This window comes from Malania oleifera, chromosome 1, assembly GCF_029873635.1.
Source record: "Malania oleifera isolate guangnan ecotype guangnan chromosome 1, ASM2987363v1, whole genome shotgun sequence".
Lineage (NCBI taxonomy): Eukaryota > Viridiplantae > Streptophyta > Magnoliopsida > Santalales > Ximeniaceae > Malania > Malania oleifera.
In genome coordinates, this window is record NC_080417.1 from 127,985,360 (window position 1) to 128,008,234 (window position 22,875).

Consider the following 22,875-nt stretch of genomic DNA (forward strand, 5'->3'; position numbering starts at 1 on the left):
AATTTTGATATCAAGAATTTCAAGCTCAACATCTTATCGAATGTGCATATATTGGGCCCGAGCCCAATATTCATTATCCTACTTGGGCTCTATTGGGCCGCCGTTGGACCACCGATGCTATGCCAGAAGTTACAGCCCGGTCCATAACAATTGGGAGCCGCGAAGGTAAAATACCTAGGCAGAATAATGGCGGGAAACTGCCAAACAAGAATCCGAACCCTCGGTGCGGCTCTTCTCCTCCTCCGCGCCTCTCCTCGGTTTCTGTCGCTCTCTCTCTCCCTTCGTCGACCATGTCCCATGTCGAAACCGTAGGCCTGCTGGACGAGATAGAAGCTCTCGTCTCCGATAAGCTTCAAGTGGTACAATCACTTTTCTCGCTGTCGCTCTCAAATGTTCTTCGAATTGTACATACTATTATTTGCTGCCGTATAAGGCTTGTTTCTGGTCGGTGACCAGAGGTAGATTTTGCACTTATCTTTTTGCAGGTTCAGATATTATTGTGTGGTGCCATGCGAAATTTTCCAATTGTGTCCCTGTTTGCTATTTTTTTTCTCTATTTCTTCTTGTATGTTGTTGTTAGGGCAAGCCTCAACCCAACTGTAACAGCATTACTCTCAAAACAAACCACAGCTTCAAGTCACTGAAACAGGTTTTACAATTGTCATGATAAGGTTGCCTAAGTCATGTTCTACCTAGACACCCCAAGATAGTGGAGGAACTTTGTGCACTAGGTGTTGCATTTTGATATCTTGTCGCAAAATCTTTCATCATGTGTTGCAGTTAGGTTCAATGCTCTTTTTAATGTGGTTACTTGGTGAAAGTGCTGTGTTCTTGTTACATTGTTTGCTATGGCTTGCAGATGCTAAAATTTCCTCTTTTCTAAATTTTGATGGAGGCAAAATAGTTATCTTATGCAGTGGAGTTATGATGAGTTCTTCAGTTTCTGTTCTCTTGCCTCTAAATGTCATATGATTATCTTTTGTCCAGCTTTACTTGTAAAGGAAATTACATTTCAAATTGTTGCCTTATTATCCGAGGGTATGATGGTTGTAAAATAAAACTTTTGTTGGAAGCTGAGATTGCTATGGTAATTTACAATGAAGGACTTTACTTTTCAGGTTTCTTACAAATGGTTGAGTCGCAATTTTCTGGTGTCATCAAATTCTGCAAAGAGGTATGAACTGTATTCAACAAGAATGAACATGGAATTTCCTCCATATACAATACTCCAATTAGTTTCTTCTTATTGTATTAGGCTGCTTCAGGAATTTGTTGAGAAACATGGGAGTGGATTGGAAGTAGCGTATACTTTGGCTGGCTGGTTGAGGACTGATCCGCCAATTTATCATATAAAGCTTGTTTCTGGGCCTAAACTTTCAGGTAAGATTTTCTATAGTAATAATTTTGAACTTGTTAAATGTTTTAAATTTAAAAATAAAAGGGGTAAAAAACAGAAGACAAAAGAAATGCAAAGAGGAGAAAAAGATGAGAGAAGAATGAAGGATTTTATATATATATATATATATATATATATCACCTCACTTCATTAGGGTTGTAAACTGCATATTGTCATTTACATTAGTTAACACTATGCAATATATGTCTTTCAATAGTCGCTCTAAGCTTGAACAAAGACGTGATGCAACCCAACTTGCATATAATGGAATGGATTGCCTTATTAGTCACCCTTTTATTATTAAAAAAAAAAAAATCACCTAATTGCTTCCTAAGTTACAAATGATGATGCAGTACAGCATCAAGAATTGGAACAAAGAAAGATATTGGTAGAGATAGATGTTGGAAGAGATAGAGGAGAGAAGGGACTGGGAAGTAATAAACCACTAATTAACCATGCACATTTGGGTTTAGGATCCAACAATCCATTGGTCCAATTCTTTGACATAAGTTTCCAAATTGGGTCAAAATGATCCATCCAAATACCCATATCTCCCCTTACATCAATTTCCTCCTTCTGAAAAGTACTTGACTCCATTGTAGGTCTCCAAATTGGATCAAAATGATCCATCCAAACACTTGTTTTTCCCCCTACAACAATTCCCTCCTTCTATGAAGAACTTGACTCTGTCAAGTCAAGGGAAAGTACTAAGGAGTCTATCACCATGAATAGAATTATCTCGCTTAAGAAAGGAACCAAAGGTCCACTTCAATTTAGTGAGTGGAGGAGCTCAAGATGGCATCAACTTATACTTCTTGTCAATGGAGAGGGAATATGAATTTTCATATCCATCATGCTTAGCTCTACTATTAAATAACCATGGACAGCCCAAAAGGATATGATAAATGTTGAGAACAAGGATATCACAAGCAACAATCATGGACCTTCAAGTTGGTATTGTTCAACCAAGAAATTCTTTATGGATTGGGATGAGGTTCAACTTCCAAATTTAACTTATTCACAGCTTCTTCAAAAACTGCATTGTATAACTACAAGCATCAACAACCAAAATACAAAGCTGCTTATGACAAATCGCCCGAATCTGAAAGATGCTAGTTTGTCTCCAACAACAACCACCTCCTACATAACTTCCACACTCTAGTTGTAAGAAAACCTATAATACGAGAAATTGCACATACACCCATAAATACACATGAAAGTACAAACACACCCCAAAGACACAAATATTTAGAACAAGCCTTGAAAACACATAATCCTACTATAAGCAAACTAAAGACACATAATAAACCACTAATTAACTAGCACATTTGGGCTTAGGACCCTATAATCCAGATGCTCTATTCTTTGATATAGGCCTCTAGATTGGGTCAAAATGATCCAACCAAATACTCGCTTCTTGTCCTACATCAAATGGCATAAAATTTAAACACGCATTGATCTTCTTTTTGACATAAGTGTCCGTTAGTCTATGTTGGTTTGATCTTATTGCTAAACTAGATTAATATTAATATTGATTATTGTCTAAATATCAGCATAGAGCCCCCTAAGATCACCATTCTCAAAACCTTTAATCTTTATGAATATTTGTAATTAGATAAGTATCTATTGTGCAAGTTCAATGCATTGTAATCCTGGAATTTACCATTTATGTAGATTGGATACCGACAAATTATTTTTCTCCAAATACTAAATTACCTTAGACAAAGTTAACCTTGCCTAGTATGCATTAGTATATGATTCAAGCTTCTCTAAGTGTCCTCGGTTAGTGAACAAAACTCAATCACTTCCAAGCAAAGATTTCAAGGATCTAAATATGTGATATTTCATGGATAAAAAACATTTAATGGCATGCATAAGCTGGATATCACACTAATGAACATGTTGTCTTCTTGGAAAATAAATTTATGAATGTTTTTGTAACATATAATAAAAGGTAAATGAAATTGCGAATAAACGTGTGATGTGATTGTGTATCTTATCTTTAGCTTGCCCACCCCCACCTTTTTTTTTTTTTTGTCTTTTCAAAGGATGCTGATGGATTTGTGGCAGCATTTTCAATGAATTGGGATGGTTGGTTGGAAAGAAATGCCCAATTTTAAGGGCCAGGTTCTTTCTTTGCAATTGCTTTGGAATAGGACAGGTTTCCTTGCATCTTTATTGGCTTACTTGGGAGATTGCTTGAAGGGAATTATTTTTATGGAATACTGGCAGGATTGGTCTAAATGGATGGTTTAATTGGCTTAGTGTTATGATTGTGTGCGCCACGCATGTTTTCCCTTAGTTTTGTTCTATGGTTCTTTTTGATTTTGTATATTTCTCGAGGGATGTCTTATTCTCTTCTTTGTATCAATTTCATTTTCTTAATAAAATTTCTTTTGTTTGTCAAAACAAACTTAATCCTATGGATTCCAGTTTCTAAAATTTCTATCGAGTGGGAAAATATATAGAAATGTCTAGAAGAAAAACCTTTCCCTTTTTAATGCCCCACCTTTTGTTTTCTGAATGATAAATAATTAACAGTTGCATCTGTGTATGGAATGATTCCTTATCACTTCTCCTAAAAATAAAATAGTAGGTAAATATTGAGTAAATGTTTGATCTTTATTGTGATCATTTCTAGATATCTTGTTATTTGAAAAAACTTTAATTTTCTTTCTAGTTGGAAAATACATATGCCTTGCATGTTTTCTGAATGATAATTAATAGTAATCAAACCATAAATTTGCCTATTGAGTGTGATTCATGACAACATCAAGGAATTACAACCAAGATAGAATGTGGGAGAGAGGTGAGTGAAGGATAATTTTAGCAGTGCAAGGTACTACAAGGGAGGGGAAGAAGAAGGAGGAAGAGGAAGAAGGAGATACAATTAGGGGAAGAACCCAGTTTCATTTCTCAATTCAATTCATCAAAACTAACCCTTACATGTCTTTCACAGCTTTTTTATTAGAAAGCTTAAATTACATGAAATTTTACATAAACCCCTAAAGATAATGAAATTATCACTAAAGACAAGTCTATGATAAACAAATGCTCAAATAAACGTAAGCCTAATTAATTATTCTCTATTGCACTGAAATCCAATAATTCCTTATCTTATTCTCCTTAATGGCCTCCAATGAGTTCATCCATTGCCGATTTTCTGTTCTACATCATGACATCACTTACTTTTTTTCTAAAAAAGAATGTCATGTGTATGTTTCTCTAGAAGTGGAGAAGAATTGAAATAGTATTTCTTAATATCTTAAAATAAGGTACAATTTGAATGTCTTATAGACTACAAGGATAATCTAAAAGGAAAGAATAATTAATGAACGAATAACAAAAGGAGAGAATTCCTAGAATATCTCCTAAGAATATTTATATAATTACAGAAATTTCTCCTATAATCAAGGAGAGTTGACTGGATAAATTTGGAAACTTTCCAACACACCCCCTCAAGCTAGTTTGAAGATGTCTTCCATAGCCGGCCTACCGATCAAATTTCAAATTGCTTCTTTGGTAGTCCTTTTGTAAGTATATCTGCTACTTGTTCAATAGTAGAGATATAGGGTAAACAAATTAGTCCACTGTCCAGCTTCTACTTTATAAAATGCTTGTCGACCTCAACATGTTTTGTTCTATCATGAAGCTTTGGATTGTGAGCAATGGCTGTGGCAGATTTGTTATCGCAATACAGTCTCATAGGTAGTGGATTAGTGACTTTCTATTCTTCCAATAATTTTTTAATCCACAACACTTCACAAATTCCTTGAGCAACTGCTTTAAATTCTGCCTTTGCACTACTCCTAGCTACCACATTTTGTTTTTTGGTTCGCATGTAACCAAATATCCACCAACAAAGGCACAATAACCAAAATTTGATCTTCATGAGCAACTGTTTGTGTAAACCCTTTTGCAACGAGTCTCGCTTTATATCTTTCTATATTGCCATCAGCCTTGCATTTAATTGTAAACACCCACTTGCAACATACAATTTTCTTTTCCTTTGCTAAATCAACAATTTCTCAAGTATTGTTGTTCCATAGTGCATTCATCTCTTCAAGAACTATGAACTTCCAATCCGGATGATCCATAGCTTCCTAAATGGTCCTTGGAACAAATAGGTGAGAAATATTGGATGTAAAGGCCTTATGATTATGAGAGAGTCTGTGGTATGATAAATATTTGGCAATGGGGTGTGTGGTACAGGTTCTAACTCCTTTCCTAATGGCTATAGGTATATCAAGGTCAATAGATTGATCAACTGGAAGTGTAGTAGAAGGATTACTTGGGATTTCCAAATGACCAGTTTTTGGAAGTGATGATTGATTCTGCTCTAAAATTGTGGGATGATCCTTAGTATTAGAACAGTACCTGCCTCTAGCATAAACAGGAAGCTCAGAAGAGGGATTACTCTATAGCAATTCTCCCCCTGTTTGTGATTCCCTTATGCTTTGTACAGGCAGATTGGGATTTCTATTCTTTTCACTATTTAAAATTTCAATTCTTTGAATGTTTTGTAGAGGGATGTCATTGTCATGGAAAACATTAGGCATTGGTATAGAAGTTTGCCAAAACTTATCTTCACTACTCTCTTTCTCCCCCTGAAGATAAGTTTGGTTAAAGTAAGACTGTTTTTCAACAAAAATGACATCTATACTAATGTGAATTTTTTTGGTTTTTGGATTCTAACATTTGTACCCTCTCTTATTGGGAGCATATCCAAGAAACGCACATTTTCCAACCCTAGGATCAAGTTTAGATCTAAGATGAGCTGGAATATGAACAAAAACAGTGCATCCAAATACTTTTAGAGGCAAATCAGAAATTATCCTATTATCAGGAAAGGATTTTTTTAGGCATGCCAAAGGAGTGATATACTGCAGCACACAGGTAGGCATTCTATTAATAAGGTAACAAGCAGTTAGAATAGCATCCCCCGACAAATATTTTGGAATATGCATAGAAAACATTATAGCCCGTGCAACCTCAAGTAAATGACGATTTTTTCTTTCAACAATGCCATTTTGTTGTGGGGTGTCATGATACGTGGATTGATGTTGAATCCCTCTTTTTTTCAAAAAATTTTCCAAAACTTGGTTGAAATTGATTTTCAATCATACTATAAAAATTTTTGAATAATATTTCAACTTCAAATTTTCCATTCATCAAATATACCCAATAAACTGAGTATGATCATCTATAAAAGCCAAACCATTTTTTTAGGGATAAGGTAGTAACCTTAAAGGGACCCCAAACATCACTATGAATCAAATAAAAAGGTTTTGATGCACGGTAGCCTTTTGAATTATAAGGAACTCGATGACTTTTTGATAAATGACAAACATCACAATGAAGAGAAGTACTGTCCAAATTTTTAAACAGACTAGGCAACAAATATTTTAAATAAGAACAATTAGGATGCCCTAATCTAAGATGTCGAAGCATTATTTGATCACGCATAGGGATTGAACTATTACTACCATTCAAGCCCTGAGCTTGTTTATTGCTGAATAGGGTATCATCAAAATACTAAAGGCCATCGATCATCCTAGCACTGCCAGTCACCGCCCTTGGGTTCTAGTCTTGAAATTCATAGTGAGAATCAAAGAATATGATACGACAATTAGAATCAAAAGATAATCTACTAACAGACGAAAGATTGCAAGTAAGTTTAGGAACATGAAGGAAAGATTTTAATTTTGTTTTTCCGGAAATTCTAATTGAACCTGCTCCTGCAATGGATGAAAGACTCCCATCTGCAATCCTAACCTTTTTATTATCTGTACAAGGATAATAAGATTGAAACAATTGAGATATAGTGGTCATATGGTCAGATGCACCTGAATCAATAATCCATGGTGCAAAGGCTAAAAAACTGGAATAGGCACTCGGCATATTACCTGTTTGGGCCAAAGAACCACTAGAAGTACTGGATATCAGATTGGATTTCAGCAGTTGAAGAAGTTTATCCTTCTACTCTAAATTTAGAACATTGGTCTGGGCTTCATTTACTCTAGGAATCGCTTGATTGTTTCCAGGTCCAGGTTTGCTGCTCTTCCAATTTGCTGGTTTTCCATGTAGTTTCCAGCAGGTTTCTTGGGTATGGCATGGCTTATTACAATAGTCACACCATACTAGAGATTTTTTATTGGGATATGATAGCTCTGCAGAGGCATTAGCAACAGCCAAAATAGTAGGATTAGTGGCAACCAAGGCCAAGTTCTCCACTGTTACATCAGCCTCTTTTTTCTTTAGCATAACATTTCAACGACAATCTTCTCATCTCACTTCAGAAAATGCCTCTCCGATTGGAGGCAGAGTTTGTCTACCAAGAATCCTCCTCCTGACCTCGTCAAACTCATCATTGAGTCTAGCCAAGAATTTAAAAATTCTTGCATTTTCCACCTTCTTGTTGTAGCTGCAATCATCAGGGCTCTTCCATTCATAATCATTGAATAGATCCAAGTCCTGCCACAGTCCCTTAAGGACATTAAAATATTTAGTCACACTGTCTTCCCCTTGTTGAGTCTTGACAATTTTTTGCTACAATTCATAAATCTGAGAATAATTTCCAAGGTCAGACTTCATCTGACTAACATTATCCCAGAGTTCTTTTGCAGGAGGATAGCATATGTAATTAGCACTAATATCCTCATCCACTGCATTCACAAGCCAAGCCATAATCATGGAATTTTCAGCATCCCATATAGCATAAGATGGGTCTGCTCTGTTAGGGGCCTTGGTTTCACCGGTATGGTACTCAATCTTACCTCTCCTGCGGATATACATTCGAACTGACTGAGACCATCTCAAGAAGTTGGCTTCATTGAGATGGATATTTGTGATTTGGACTGAATGGGATTCAGTATGGCCTACTTTGGTTTCAGTTTTGGTGTTGACCACAGTTTCAGGTCTGGCCATGGTGGAAGTTTTAGAAATTTCAAACATAATGGAGGCTGAACAGGGTTAAGGCAATAAGGCCTAGGTTTAGAGGCTATGACTGCCCAAAGGAAAAGAAAACTAGCCTCTGGTACCATCTAGAAGTGGAGAAGAATTGAAATAGTATTCCTTATTATTTTAAAATAGGGTACAATCTGAATGTCTTATAGACTACAAGGATAATCTAAAAGGAAGGAATAATAAAGGAAAGAATGACAATTGCTAAAAAATCTCCTAGAACATCTCCTAAGAATATATTCTAGAACGTCTCCTAAGAATATTTACATAATTACAGAAATTTCTCCTATATTCAAGGAGAGTTGATTGGAAAATTTTGGAAAATTTCCAACAGTTTCCTGTAATTTTTTTTATCTTTTTTGTGGCCATTTGTTTCCACTAACATCATATTTATGGTTGTTTGTTGTCTATTTTAGGAAAAAAGATTTAATGTTGTGTTCTTTTATCCTGAGTTTTTTGCAGAAGTTAAAGAAGAATTTGATGGCAATTGCTCAGTTCAGGTATATAGTGTGCAACCTTGCATCCCAAAGGATCCAGCTGCACTTTGGAATGCTGAATTTGTACAAGCAGAAGAGCTCTTTAGGCAGCCGCTAGCAGTTGATAATTGCCTGAGAGATAATAGGTATGAGGCGTTTTTTGTATTTTGGCACATCTATTTGTTTAGTGTGTGGTTTATGGTCACTGTAACTGAAGTAATTAAAAAGGTTGACTATGCCTCTGGGTCCCATTCTTAACAGGTGTTGATTTCTTCTATATCTTGGGCGATCCTGCGCTAAGCTCAGCATTTTATTTCACTTTTGCACATCTTGAAGATTTTATATTTCATACTTTCCTTTCAAATAGAGGATATGATATCTTTTCTTTTTGAGAAAATCAATATGTATCATTCACTGTATCTACTTTACCTGGAAATATGTGATAATTCCACTGTACTTTCAACACATGATGATGTATGATATACTGGATATGGTATGTTATTAACATTATGTTCCCAGTTAGTGTCTATTAACCCTCTGTTCCTTTTTTGCATACATGAACTTGATTGGAAACACCACTTGCAAAACTTTAAAGGTATATGCTTTGCAATAGTAAGGTAACTTTTTGTGTATGTTGCAATGTTGTCAATCTTGTAGTCCCATGTTTCATCAACCTGCCAAGTGTCAACTATGGTATCAATACACTACACAATTTGACGACTATGATGCATACACTTGCGAACTTGACTTAGGTTATCCTCTGGTTGGTCAAAAAGTATGGAGTGTTTCTGTAATGTCTTTTGCCTCTACCTAATTGATGCTCACAAAAAATTTTTCCTTCAGGTTTTGTGGGATTTCTAATTCCTTTGTCAAGCGCAATGCTGATGGAACACCTGTAACCATTGTGGCTCCACATCCCAAAACTGCAGGAGTATCAGGGCTGTCTAAAAGTGACTCTGTACTTCAAACTGCAAGTGTTCCACAACCTCAGCGGAGGAAAATACAGCAATCAAGCACCGAAGGTGTTCGGCAGTCAACCAATCTTGTAACAAATATCAAAAGTGAAAGCAATAGTGCTGGGGTCCATGACCAGGTTAGCAAGCCTCCTGCAGATAAAGAAAAAGTTCCTCCCTTGCCTGCTAATAAAAAGAAAGGCCAGAATGATAAAAGCTCTTCTGGAACTGGAGGCTTATTAACTAATCTATGGGGCCGTGCTTCTGCGAAGACAAAGCCCAGTTGTGCACCAGCAGAAACTAATAAATCTGTTCCAAATGCAACTGGTTTGTGTCTATTTGCTTTTATACTTAGAAAAAAATCAAATTGAGATTTGTCCAGCTATAATGGAGAATTTGGAATTCTGAATCTTGTCTGACCTACTTCACAAAATTTTTAACATGCTGTCAGTTAGTGCGGAAGCTCAGATTTGTGCTCAAGAAGCAGTAGAGGGTGGGAGCAGTGATGATGATGAAGATGCCAATTTTAAAAGAGCCTCTAATGGTGAAAGTGGTAGAAAGAGGAGGGTTGTTTTTGATTTCTCAGATGAAGAAAATGATTATGAAGATGCAGTCAATTTAGCATCGCCAGACCTTCCAAAAGTGCAATCACGTTTTGATTTGAAACAAAGTACTAAATCTGTGGTTCCAGGGAAAAACATTTTGAATTGTGGTGGAAAGATAGAAGACAAACCAAAGGTCAAGGAGGATAAAGCAACTAACAGAAAGTCTGACCAATCGTTGGCAGAAGATTCATTGGTCATCAGCAAAAGCAACAGTTCTGAGCCCTCCTCTTCAGAGAAGACCCAAAGCCATATTTCTACCGATGATGTAAATAAGAACGATAAAGTGATTGATGCTGCTCCAAATTCACCGAAAAGGAGAAAAGTTTTGAAGACGCGGATTGATGAGCGTGGGAGGGAAGGTAAGACCATATCTAACTGTGTGCCTTTTCATGCAGAGAGGTCTGGTTTTATGGTATTTGGCTTAGTTTGGTAATTTCCTTATCCTGTTTCTTTAAAAACAAAAAAAACAAACAAACAAACAAAATTTAAAAAGTAATTATTGAGATTTTTGTAAAACTTCATTGTTTTAGCAACCATTGACGTGTTGTTGGAAAGTTGAAGATATCTATCTGCTGCGTTTTTTGCATGGGGTTGTGTCACGGTTCGCCTTTTTCACACCGTTGTGAAGGGCCGTGCGGCGCTAGCTAAAGCACTCTTGCTTAACTAGCCAGCCTTTTGTTTACCAACATTCATCCACGGAACACTTTCATTAACATTCAATCAGATAGCAGCGGAAATTATAATCAATTCATGAAAGCCGTGGCAACCAAGTAGTAAATATTGAAGCAAACGTAATTCATTAACAAATCCTCCGTTGACATGTTGTACTTAGCGAGGGAGGCAAGTAGGTTAAGCACGTTGACAATTGCTAGTGAGTTTTACAATGATTGATGAACACTCACCCTCCCCTAAAGAGCTTTCTAGGCCATTCTCACTCTAGCACTAGGAAACATCAAAGTGACCGAGGAGTCATACTGCCTTATTTGGCTTACAATGAAAGAAATACTAGAAAATAACCCTACACTAGTATTTACATGATGGAAACCCATCCCAAACACACGAGATAAGCGGTCACAGGCAAGCATAATGCCCTGAACAAGCTTAGCTCGTGACATTCTCCCCCACTTATGCGGTCGACGTCCTCGTAGACTTTTGGCGGTAGGTACACTTCAAATTTGTCCACGAACAGTTGAATATCTTCCGCAGAAATCCAGCTGATTTCTTTGTCATCAAGGCGCTTCCACTTCACTAGGAACTTCTGCCGCTTCTTCCTTGAGGATATGAACTTTCTGCCTGCAAGGATCTCTTCAACATCATGTCTGTCAGGTTGCACTGTCTTCAACTCTGCGCTGTTTGACTGACTTCTGCTCAGGTCATTGGTGTTGGCGTTGAATGGCTTGAGGCAATTGACATGAAATTGCGGTTTTCTCTGTTGATCTGCCCACTTCTTCATCTGCTTAGAAGCTTTCTCCAGATAGACTTGGGCAAAGTCTGCATTCTGTCTCCCTTCACTGGTGAAGATGTACGCCTTAGGACTCTTTCGTCTATACGGCTCGCCCACTGTGTGAGGTAACAGCGGCAGCTGGCCTGTAACAAGCGCAAAAGGGCTCTTGTTGGTTGTTGAGCGCCTTTGGGCGTTGCCACAGAAAGGAGCCACATCAAGTAGTTGCACGCCATTCTTCTGGTTGTCGTTGACACAATGGCACAAGTACTCATCTAGTAGCTCTCTGAATCTCTTCATCTGTTCGTCTGTCTGTCGATGATAACTCGAAGAGATGTCAAGGTGTGACCTGAATATCCTGAAAAACTCTGTTAAGAAGTTGTCAGTGAACATTAAATCTTGGTCACAAATAATAACTTGGGGAGAACCCCAATGTTTCACAACAGTCACAAGGAACAATTGTGTCGTCCCCTCTGCCGAACAGTACTTTGGTGCGGCCATGAAAGTACCATACTTCTTCCGCTCCCCCTTGTCTTGTTGGCAAGTGAGACAAGTTTTGGTATAATCAACCACATCATCCCGCGTGTGCGGCCAATAATACCTCCCCAGTAGTCCTGTCATTGGAGTCATTCTCCGCGAATACCCCTTAACGAACTTCCTGTAGAAACTAGTAAGGCCAAGAAAGGAACGCAACTCCTTCACTGTTGTGGGGATCTTCCGTTCTTGAATCATCCTTACTTTCTCCATATCCCTCCGGATACGACCTTGTTCAACGGCTTGACCAAGGAATTTGTTGCTCCACCGAGCGAAAGAGAAATTCTCCTTCTTCATATTCAGACTGTTTCCCTTCAGCCTGTCGAACACCTTCCGTAGATGCTCTTCATGTTTCCTCTGAAACGACACCGATGCTCCCAACGGTGTTTTGGAAGGGCGAACACATCCCGCTTCCACTTCATCAAGCTGTTTCCCCAACTCTACTATCTCTCTAGGCGCAATCCAACATGGCCCTTTAGCAGGTAGTTTCACTCCTGATAACAACTTGATCTCTTGCTCCACAGTCCGTCGTGAAGGCAAATTGTGAGGCAGCTTATCCGGCAACACCTCCTTATCCTCATCCAACACCGCTTGGATGGTCGTAGGCTCCAGCTCTTGGCCTACTTCTTTGTCTACCACCACCGTGGCTAGACGTGTCTGCTCACCCTGACCCAATCCTTCATTGAGTTGTATGGCTGAAAGGGACTTCCCTTCGTCTCCTTTCGTTGCAACGTGTCACGGTCCGCCTTTTTCACACCATTGTGAAGGGCCGTGCGGCGCTAGCTAAAGCACTCTTGCTTAACTAGCCAGCCTTTTGTTTACCAACATTCATCCACGGAACACTTTCATTAACATTCAATCAGATAGCAGCGGAAATTATAATCAATTCATGAAAGCCGTGGCAACCAAGCAGTAAATATTGAAGCAAACGTAATTCATTAACAATCCTCCGTTGACATGTTGTACTTAGCGAGGGAGGCAAGTAGGCTAAGCACGTTGACAATTGCTAGTGAGTTTTACAATGATTGATGAACACTCACCCTCCCCTAAAGAGCTTTCTAGGCCATTCTCACTCTAGCACTAGGAAACATCAAAGTGACCGAGGAGTCATACTGCCTTATTTGGCTTACAATGAAAGAAATATTAGAAAATAACCCTACACTAGTATTTACATGATGGAAACCCATCCCAAACACACGAGATAAGCGGTCATAGGCAAGCATAATGCCCTGAACAAGCTTAGCCCGTGACATTCTCCCCCACTTATGCGGTCGACGTCCTCGTAGACTTTTGGCAGTAGGTACACTTCAAATTTGTCCACGAACAGTTGAATATCTTCCGCAGAAATCCAGCTGATTTCTTTGTCATCAAGGCACTTCCACTTCACTAGGAACTTCTGCCGCTTCTTCCTTGAGGATATGAACTTTCTGCCTGCAAGGATCTCTTCAACATCATGTCTGTCAGGTCGCACTGTCTTCAACTCTGCGCTGTTTGACTGACATCTGCTTAGGCCTTTAGTGTTGGCGTTGAATGGCTTGAAGCAATTGACATGAAATTGCGGTTTTCTCTCCTGTTCTACCCATTTCTTCATCTGCTTAGAAGCTTTCTCCAGATAGGCTTGGGCAAAGTTTGCATTCTGTCTCCCTTCACTGGTGAAGATGTACGCCTTAGGACTCTTTCGTCTGTACGGCTCGCCCACTGTGTGAGGTAACAGCGGCAGCTGGTCTATAACAAGCTCAAAAGGGCTCTTTTTGGTTGTTGAGCGCCTTTGGGCGTTGCCACAGAATGGAGCCACATCAAGTAGTTGCACGCCATTCTTCTGGTTGTCATTGACACAATGGCGCAAGTACTCATCTAGTAGCTCTCTGAATCCCTTCATCTGTTCGTCTGTCTGTCGATGATAACTCGAAGAGATGTCAAGATGTGACCTGAATATCCTGAAAAACCCTGTTAAGAAGTTGTCAGTGAACATTAAATCTTGGTCACAAATAATAACTTGGGGAAAACCCCAATGTTTCACAATAGTCGCACGGAACAATTGTGTCGTCCCCTCTGCCGAACAGTACTTTGGTGCGGCCGTGAAGGTACCATACTTCTTCCGCTCCCCCTTGTCTTGTTGGCAAGTGAGACAAGTTTTGGTATAATCAACCACATCATCCCGCATGTGCAGCCAATAATACCTTCCCAGTAGTCCTGTCATTGGAGTCATTCTCCGCGAATACCCCTTAACGAACTTCCTGCAGCATCCAGTAAGGCCAAGAAAGGAACGCAACTCCTTCACTGTTGTGGGGATCTTCCGTTCTTGAATCCTCCTTACCTTCTCCATACCCCTCCGGATACGACCTTGTTCAACGACTTGACCAAGGAATTTGTTGCTCCGCCGAGCGAAAGAGAAATTCTCCTTCTTCAAATTCAGACTGTTTCCCTTCAGCCTGTCGAACACCTTCCGTAGATGCTCTTCATGTTTCCTCTGAAACGACACCGATGTTCCCAACGGTGTTTTGGAAGGGCGAACACATCCCGCTTCCACTTCATCAAGCTGTTTCCCCAACTCTACTATCTCTCGAGGCGCAATCCAACATGGCCTTTTAGCAGGTGGTTTCACTCCTGATAACAACTTGATCTCTTTCTCCACAGTCCGTCGTGAAGGCAAATTGTGAGGCAGCTTATCCGGCAACACCTCCTTATCCTCATCCAACACCGCTTGGATGGTCGTAGGCTCCATCTCTTGGCCTACTTCTTTGTCTACCACCACCGTGGCTAGACGTGTCTGCTCACCCTGACCCAATCCTTCATTGAGTTGTATGGCTGAAAGGGACTTCCCTTCGTCTCCTTTCATTGCAACGACTTGCACCATGCACGAGTGATCTCCCATCAGACACAGGGAACCAGCCGAAGGCATCAGCACTGCCCTCGTCCCCATTAGGAACTCCATTCCTAGAATGACTGGATAGTCATCCAATGGCACCGCTGTGAAATTCGCATGACCTTCCCACTGTCCAAGCTTTATAGCCACTTGCTTGGCTACTCCCAGAGTAGGCTGGGCTACAGAGTTAACTGCTTTCACGCGTCCTGTATCCTTCTCTAAGGATAAGTTGAGTCTTCCTGCTTCCAACTGCGAAACAAAATTATGAGTAGCTCCCGTATCCACCATAGCGCGAGTACTCTTCCCATTTATCCTCAAGTCCACAAACATTAACCCTTTTGCTCGTGTAACTTTCGGTGTTTTGGCTTGCTTTTCCAATGCGTTCACTAACCGCACTGAACCCACCCTCGGGGCTTCATCCTCTTCCCCATCGTCTTCCACTGCCTGTTCTACAATGGAAGCCTGTAAGGCATTAAGTGATGCTTTGTGAGGGCACTCAAAAACTCTATGAGGACCTCGACACAAGAAACACTCAATTTTACCCTTCCCCTTTCCATTGGGTGTGTTGAACCCTCGAGACGACGAAGCTTCCTGTGAGGTTGATGAATTAGGGTCGGCTCCCCCACTCTTGGGTTTGCCATTCTTGAAAGACTTTCCACCGTTTCCCTCTCCGCCAAACCGTTTGGACGAAGTGGTCTCATCACCAGCGTAGTCTGTCAAGCGTTCTGCAGCCGCTTGTGCAGTTGACAAGTCTTGAACCCTTTGTCTATGAAGTTCAGTTCTTGCCCACGGTTTCATCCCCTCTAGAAAATAGAACAACTTGTCCTTCTCCGACATATCCCGAATATCCAACATTAAAGCAGAAAATTGTTTTACATAGTCACTGATTGACCCCGTATGCTTGAGATCTCTCAGTTTTCTCCTTGCATTATACTCAACGTTCTCAGGAAAGAATTGGGCCTTGAGCTCTCTCCTCAAGTCTGCCCAACTATCAATCACACAGCTTCCATTCTCAATTTCTCTGTACTTGGTACGCCACCACAGTTTGGCATCACCAACCAAGTACATGGTCGCAATATCCACCTTTGCCTGTTCTGAGGCCATCCTCACAACGCGAAAGTACTGCTCCACATCAAACAAGAAGTTCTCTAACTCCTTGGCATCTCGGGCACCCCCATACGTCCTGGGTTCTGGCACCTTGGTCTTGCTAATTCCCTGAGTGTTGGAGTTCCCCATAGCAAGGACCATCACATTTACCTTTGCATCCAGATCTGCCATCCGGGCTTGCAAAGTTTCCACAGTGTGGCGAAAGTCCTCTGACATGTCGCCTATCAAACCTGCTTGATGTTTTTGTGATCCCCTCACTTCATCAACAAGTTCTCTCATCTGGGCCACCTCCGCGGCCATAGTGTTGGTTGACTCTTCAACCTGTGCTTCCAGCACGCTGATCCTCTCAGCATTGTTTGGTGCCATGGTCACTTACCAAAGCTTTCCAAACCCAACAACGAAGGCAAACGAATTCACGTAGCAACTCAACCTTGGGCTTTCACCAAGTGTCACCGACTTGGGCTCTGATACCAAATGTCACGGTCCGCCTTTTTCACACCATTGTGAAGGGCCGTGCGGCGCTAGCTAAAGCACTCTTGCTTAACTAGCCAGCCTTTTGTTTACCAACATTCATCCACGGAACACTTTCATTAACATTCAATCAGATAGCAGCGGAAATTATAATCAATTCATGAAAGCCGTGGCAACCAAGCAGTAAATATTGAAGCAAACGTAATTCATTAACAATCCTCCGTTGACATGTTGTACTTAGCGAGGGAGGCAAGTAGGCTAAGCACGTTGACAATTGCTAGTGAGTTTTACAATGATTGATGAACACTCACCCTCCCCTAAAGAGCTTTCTAGGCCATTCTCACTCTAGCACTAGGAAACATCAAAGTGACCGAGGAGTCATACTGCCTTATTTGGCTTACAATGAAAGAAATACTAGAAAATAACCCTACACTAGTATTTACATGATGGAAACCCATCCCAAACACACGAGATAAGCGGTCATAGGCAAGCATAATGCCCTGAACAAGCTTAGCCCGTGACACAACGACTTGCACCATGCACGAGTGATCTCTCATCAGACACAGGGAACCAGCCGAAGGCATCAGCACTGCCCTCGTCCCCATTAGGAACTCCATTCCCAGAATGACTGGATAGTCATCCAATGGCACCGCTGTGAAATTCGCATGACCTTCCCACTGTCCAAGCTTTATAGCCACTTGCTTGGCTACTCCCAGAGTAGGCTGGGCTACAGAGTTAACTGCTTTCACGCGTCCTGTATCCTTCTCTAAGGATAAGTTGAGTCTTCCTGCTTCCAACTGCGAAACAAAATTATGAGTAGCTCCCGTATCCACCATAGCGCGAGTACTCTTCCCATTTATCCTCAAGTCCACAAACATTAACCCTTTTGCTCGTGTAACTTTCGGTATTTTGGCCTGCTTTTCCAATGCGTTCACTAACCGCACTGAACCCACCCTCGGGGCTTCATCCTCTTCCCCATCGTCTTCCACTGCCTGTTCTACAATGGAAGCCTGTAAGGCATTAAGTGATGCTTTGTGAGGGCACTCAAAAACTCGATGAGGACCTCGACACAAGAAACACTCAATTTTACTTTTCCCCTTTCCATTGGGTGTGTTGAACCCTCGAGACGACGAAGCTTTCTGTGAGGTTGATGAATTAGGGTCGGCTCCCCCACTCTTGGGTTTGCCATTCTTGAAAGACTTTCCACCGTTTCCCTCTCCGCCAAACCGTTTGGACGAAGTGGTCTCATCACCAGCGTAGTCTGTCAAGCGTTCTGCAACCGCTTGTGCAGTTGACAAGTCTTGAACCCTTTGCCTGTGAAGTTCAGTTCTTGCCCACGGTTTCATCCCCTCTAGAAAATAGAACAACTTGTCCTTCTCCGACATATCCCGAATATCCAACATTAAAGCAGAAAATTGTTTCACATATTCACTGATTGAACCCGTATGCTTGAGATCTCTCAGTTTTCTCCTTGCATTATACTCAACGTTCTCAGGAAAGAATTGGGCCTTGAGCTCTCTCCTCAAGTCTGCCCAACTATCAATCACACAGTTTCCATTTTCAATTTCTCTGTACTTGGTACGCCACCACAGTTTGGCATCACCAACCAAGTACATGGTCGCAGTATCCACCTTTGCCTGTTCTGAGGCCATCCTCACAACGCGAAAGTACTGCTCCACATCAAACAAGAAGTTCTCTAACTCCTTGGCATCTCGGGCACCCCCATACGTCCTGGGTTCTGGCACCTTGGTCTTGCTAACTCCCGGAGTGTTGGAGTTCCCCATAGTAAGAACCATCACATTCATCTTTGCATCCAGATCTGCCATCCGGGCTTGCAAAGTTTCCACAGTGTGGCGAAAGTCCTCTGACATGTCGCCTATCAAACCTGCTTGATGTTTTTGTGATCCCCTCACTTCATCAACAAGTTCTCTCATCTGGGCCACCTCCGCGGCCATAGTGTTGGTTGACTCTTCAACCTGTGCTTCCAGCACGCTGATCCTCTCAGCATTGTTTGGTGCCATGGTCACTTACCAAAGCTTTCCAAACCCAACAACGAAGGCAATCGAATTCACGTAGCAACTCAACCTTGGGCTCTCACCAAGTGTCACCGACTTGGGCTCTGATACCAAATGTCACGGTCCGCCTTTTTCACACCGTTGTGAAGGGCCGTGCGGCGCTAGCTAAAGCACTCTTGCTTAACTAGCCAGCCTTTTGTTTACCAACATTCATCCACGGAACACTTTCATTAACATTCAATCAGATAGCAGCGGAAATTATAATCAATTCATGAAAGCCGTGGCAACCAAGCAGTAAATATTGAAGCAAACGTAATTCATTAACAAATCCTCCGTTGACATGTTGTACTTAGCGAGGGAGGCAAGTAGGCTAAGCACGTTGACAATTGCTAGTGAGTTTTACAATGATTGATGAACACTCACCCTCCCCTAAAGAGCTTTCTAGGCCATTCTCACTCTAGCACTAGGAAACATCAAAGTGACCGAGGAGTCATACTGCCTTATTTGGCTTACAATGAAAGAAATACTAGAAAATAACCCTACACTAGTATTTACATGATGGAAACCCATCCCAAACACACGAGATAAGCGGTCACAGGCAAGCATAATGCCCTGAACAAGCTTAGCTCGTGACAGGTTGCTATGTTAGGACGAACTGCAAAAAACATAAATGTTATCCTATTGACACCTTTTTGTTTGTAATTTTTTATGCTCAGTTACTGAAGTTGCCTGGGAGGGCGAGGAGACACAACCAAAAAATGATACCAGTAGCACAGAGAAGAAAGCCAATAACAGTTCAGATGCAAACAATATTAACAGGTCATTTTAAATCTTTTTCATTTCTAATTATGTTTTGTGACTTCTAATTAGTTGATCTTACGGAAAAGTAGATTTACTTGTTTTCACATGTTTAAATTGTTCATAAAAGTTGGCATTGCCAATCATTGTGAGCTGCTTAACCTTGCTTTGATTAATTCTGTTTGGTATTTGAATTGCCAGACTCTGGAGATTACTTTAGAATACTTGTCTATTAATACTTTTCAGAACAAGAAAATAATACTTGTTTGGTGAACCTTATAGAATCCCCCCAAAGGGTTGTGTAAAGCTGTTCCCTTAACCCCACCCCCTCTTCTTGCTTTGCCATTCTTTATTATATTCTGGAGGGCTGCTTCTTTTCCATATTTTGTAAGGACTTAACCAGCATTAGATACCAACATCATGTCATAAAGACTGCTTCATCCAACAGCAACTAGAGCCCTTCTTTTTTAATGATTATTTTCATTTTATAGGATGAAAGAAATGGAGCGAAACTTGTTTAATTTATTAGCAGAGGGGGGTGACAGTGACACTTGATGCTGTGGTAAAGCACACCAAATTAACTGTGTGATAAGATAGTCATGAGACTGACTATTTATATATCATGCAGATGGGCTGTGATATCCAATTGCTTTTTGTGTCTTTTTGGGCAATAATCTGTGAAGAGCATGTTTATTAGTTAGTAGTTGCTGAAGGTGTTCATGTCGGTTGTTTTAGAATGGCTTTTTGGAGCTTTACCTTCTGTGCTGTAAATTCTGGCAGACGGAAGTTGATATGCCAAAATTATTTTCTTGGTGAATATTTGCCTCTTGCTTCTGCCAATTGCTTCAAGTATTGATTTCTGTGAATTTGAAACCAGGCCTCCTGTGGCTAAGTCTCCAGCGGTGGGAAGCGCTGCCCCATCTAATCCGGTGGGCAGACCAGGAACCAAAAAGGCAGGGAATTCAAAGGATCCAAAGCAAGGGAATATCATGTCATTCTTCAAGAAAGTATGATGGGGATTCATGAAGGGTGAAACATGCATGAGCAAGTCAGTAGTTAATTCTCTCATTTGGGAGCCTTGCCCGTGTAATTATAGATTGAGTTGTAACTAATTTCATTTTTGGTTGTTCTTTTTGTGTCATCTTTCTTCCACACTTGCCAAATATGAGGGGTGCAATGTATTTTTGTTTTTCTGCGTAGTTGATTTATAGATGAGCTGGGTTTTTTTTTTTTTTTTTTTTAAGAAGGGTGCAACACGAGAACTTCTCAAGAGGTCACCCATCCTAATACTACTCTTGTTTAAGCACGCTTAATTGCGGAGTTATGATGGGATCCGGTGCATTAGTGTTGGTATGATCGTACTCATAGACAAGTGACAAGTGGTTGCTTTCTTGAATGCTTTGCTTTTTTACAACTGTGGGGTAGGTGTAGTGGACCAAAATTTGAAGACATTAATATCAACTCTTGTTCAAAGTTCTTCTGCACTGTTGGTTTTCACCATCTTTCTTGGTGTAAGGAAATACTCTTTGTATTTCAAAAATTAGCAATTATATATTTTTGAAATATACCATTATAATAAACAAAGTTGTGCTCAAGTTAGGCTACGAACGTTGCCATGGGATTGAGCCATTATAAATTTTGGACTTGGAATGTCTTTTTCTCTCAAGCTAAGTAAAGGCCATTTGGTAATTTTGTTTTAATCTGCTTATGTGCTGTTGCAGTGATCAAGCTTGATGTACAGGAAAAAAGGGCACCTGGAAAAGGCCTGTTTGTTTAGGTTAATGTCAACAAATGTGCAATTTTAATTGAGTCAATTATACTAAAACTTGGTAGACGGTTGCCAATTCAAGTTTGAGAAGTATTCGTTAGTGAAATTGTCATTTGGTTTAAGACATGAACTTCTTAAGAGACTTTTACTTGATCTTTGCAGTATAAACTTAGACCTCCTCTTATGTGTGGTAACAAGAGAAGTTTGGTGGAGGTATGAGTGTCCCAAAATTACGAAATTTTTAAAACTGAAAAGGGAAGTTCATATCTTTTTATCAAACTTCAGGAGATTAATCTTTTCTCTTCTTTTCTAACTTATGATTTTAAAAACATGTATTTTAATTTACTTAATCATTAGGATTATAATAAATGTGCCCAATTAATAAGAGAGGGCGCCATGGACACTCCAAAAAATATCATTCACATTCCACATTTATTTTATCATATATTAAGTGGCAATTTTAAATTTTGGCTTTTAACTTTGTAAGTGAAAAAATAAGAGAAAAAAGGGCTGAGTCATTTCTTTGGGAAATTAAGGGGTAAATGTATAATTTGATAAACAAAAGAATAAATGTGAAGTGTCGATAATATATATATTTGGAGTGCTAATAGAGCTTCTTTTAACAAAATACATAATTTGAGTATTTGATTGATCATTTCTAAACGTAAGTGGCCATTTGATTAATTTTTAGTCATTGTTTGGATAATTTTTTTTTTTTCATAAAAGAAAGGAAGAAAGTAAGAAATTCATTTTTAAATGATTTTCTTTCCATATCAATATTATTTAAAAAATAAAATTAATTTAATATGATTAAAAAGTAAAATCAAATATCATCGAGTAAAATTAAACCTTTGTTCACATACCATATATTTATTTTTATTTTTTCACTTTGCTTCATAACTTGGTATGGAAAAAAATTTCTTCTTATTTTTTCTCATATTCCTTAATATTTTTTATATTTTTCTTCCCTCAATAATTTTCAAGTTCCAGGCCTTTGAAGTGAGAAAATTCCATTAAAATTTCAATGGGTTCTTTGACATCGTGTCTTGTAAGGATTAAACTGTGGCGAAGAGATTTGATTTCAACTTTAGCCTAACTGGAGCTATGGCCTGCCAGGGACGCAAGTTTCTGGCCAGAAATCTTCGGCTTTAGTCTATTCTTATCTGGTAATTTGTTGTCCATCAATATCATAATCACTTGGAACTTTTCCTATACAATTATGAGCAAGAAATTCAAATTTAAAATTTAATTTGAACCAAAATACAATGTAAAATTATACTCAATTTCATCTAAATTTACATAAAACTTAATCCAAAATTTAAAAGCTGTATCCCAAACACAACCTAATTGTCTTGTAAATTTATGTCTTCCTCAAAACAAATTCTAATAGTTTAGCTCATAGGTGGCTATAGAAACTCAAAACCAGATGTCACCATTTTTTGCACATCCAAACCCAACCCAATTAAAAACTCTCTCTCTCTC

The 22,875-nt window shown here is 39.7% G+C and overlaps 1 protein-coding gene and 1 pseudogene across 1 annotated transcript; one reads left to right on the forward strand and one right to left on the reverse strand.

Moving 5' to 3' along the window:
* On the forward strand, nt 1–20,978 carry LOC131151135 (uncharacterized). The gene is made up of 8 exons (XM_058102379.1): nt 1–359; nt 1,119–1,174; nt 1,256–1,380; nt 8,822–8,981; nt 9,679–10,115; nt 10,240–10,752; nt 19,544–19,646; nt 20,503–20,978. The coding sequence occupies exons 1-8, from the start codon at nt 120–122 to the stop codon at nt 20,636–20,638; spliced, it is 1,770 nt and encodes a 589-aa protein (XP_057958362.1). The 5' UTR covers nt 1–119; the 3' UTR covers nt 20,639–20,978.
* LOC131147454 (5S ribosomal RNA) lies at nt 20,871–20,989 on the reverse strand (annotated as a pseudogene).
* Nucleotides 20,990–22,875: the final 1,886 nt, after the last annotated feature.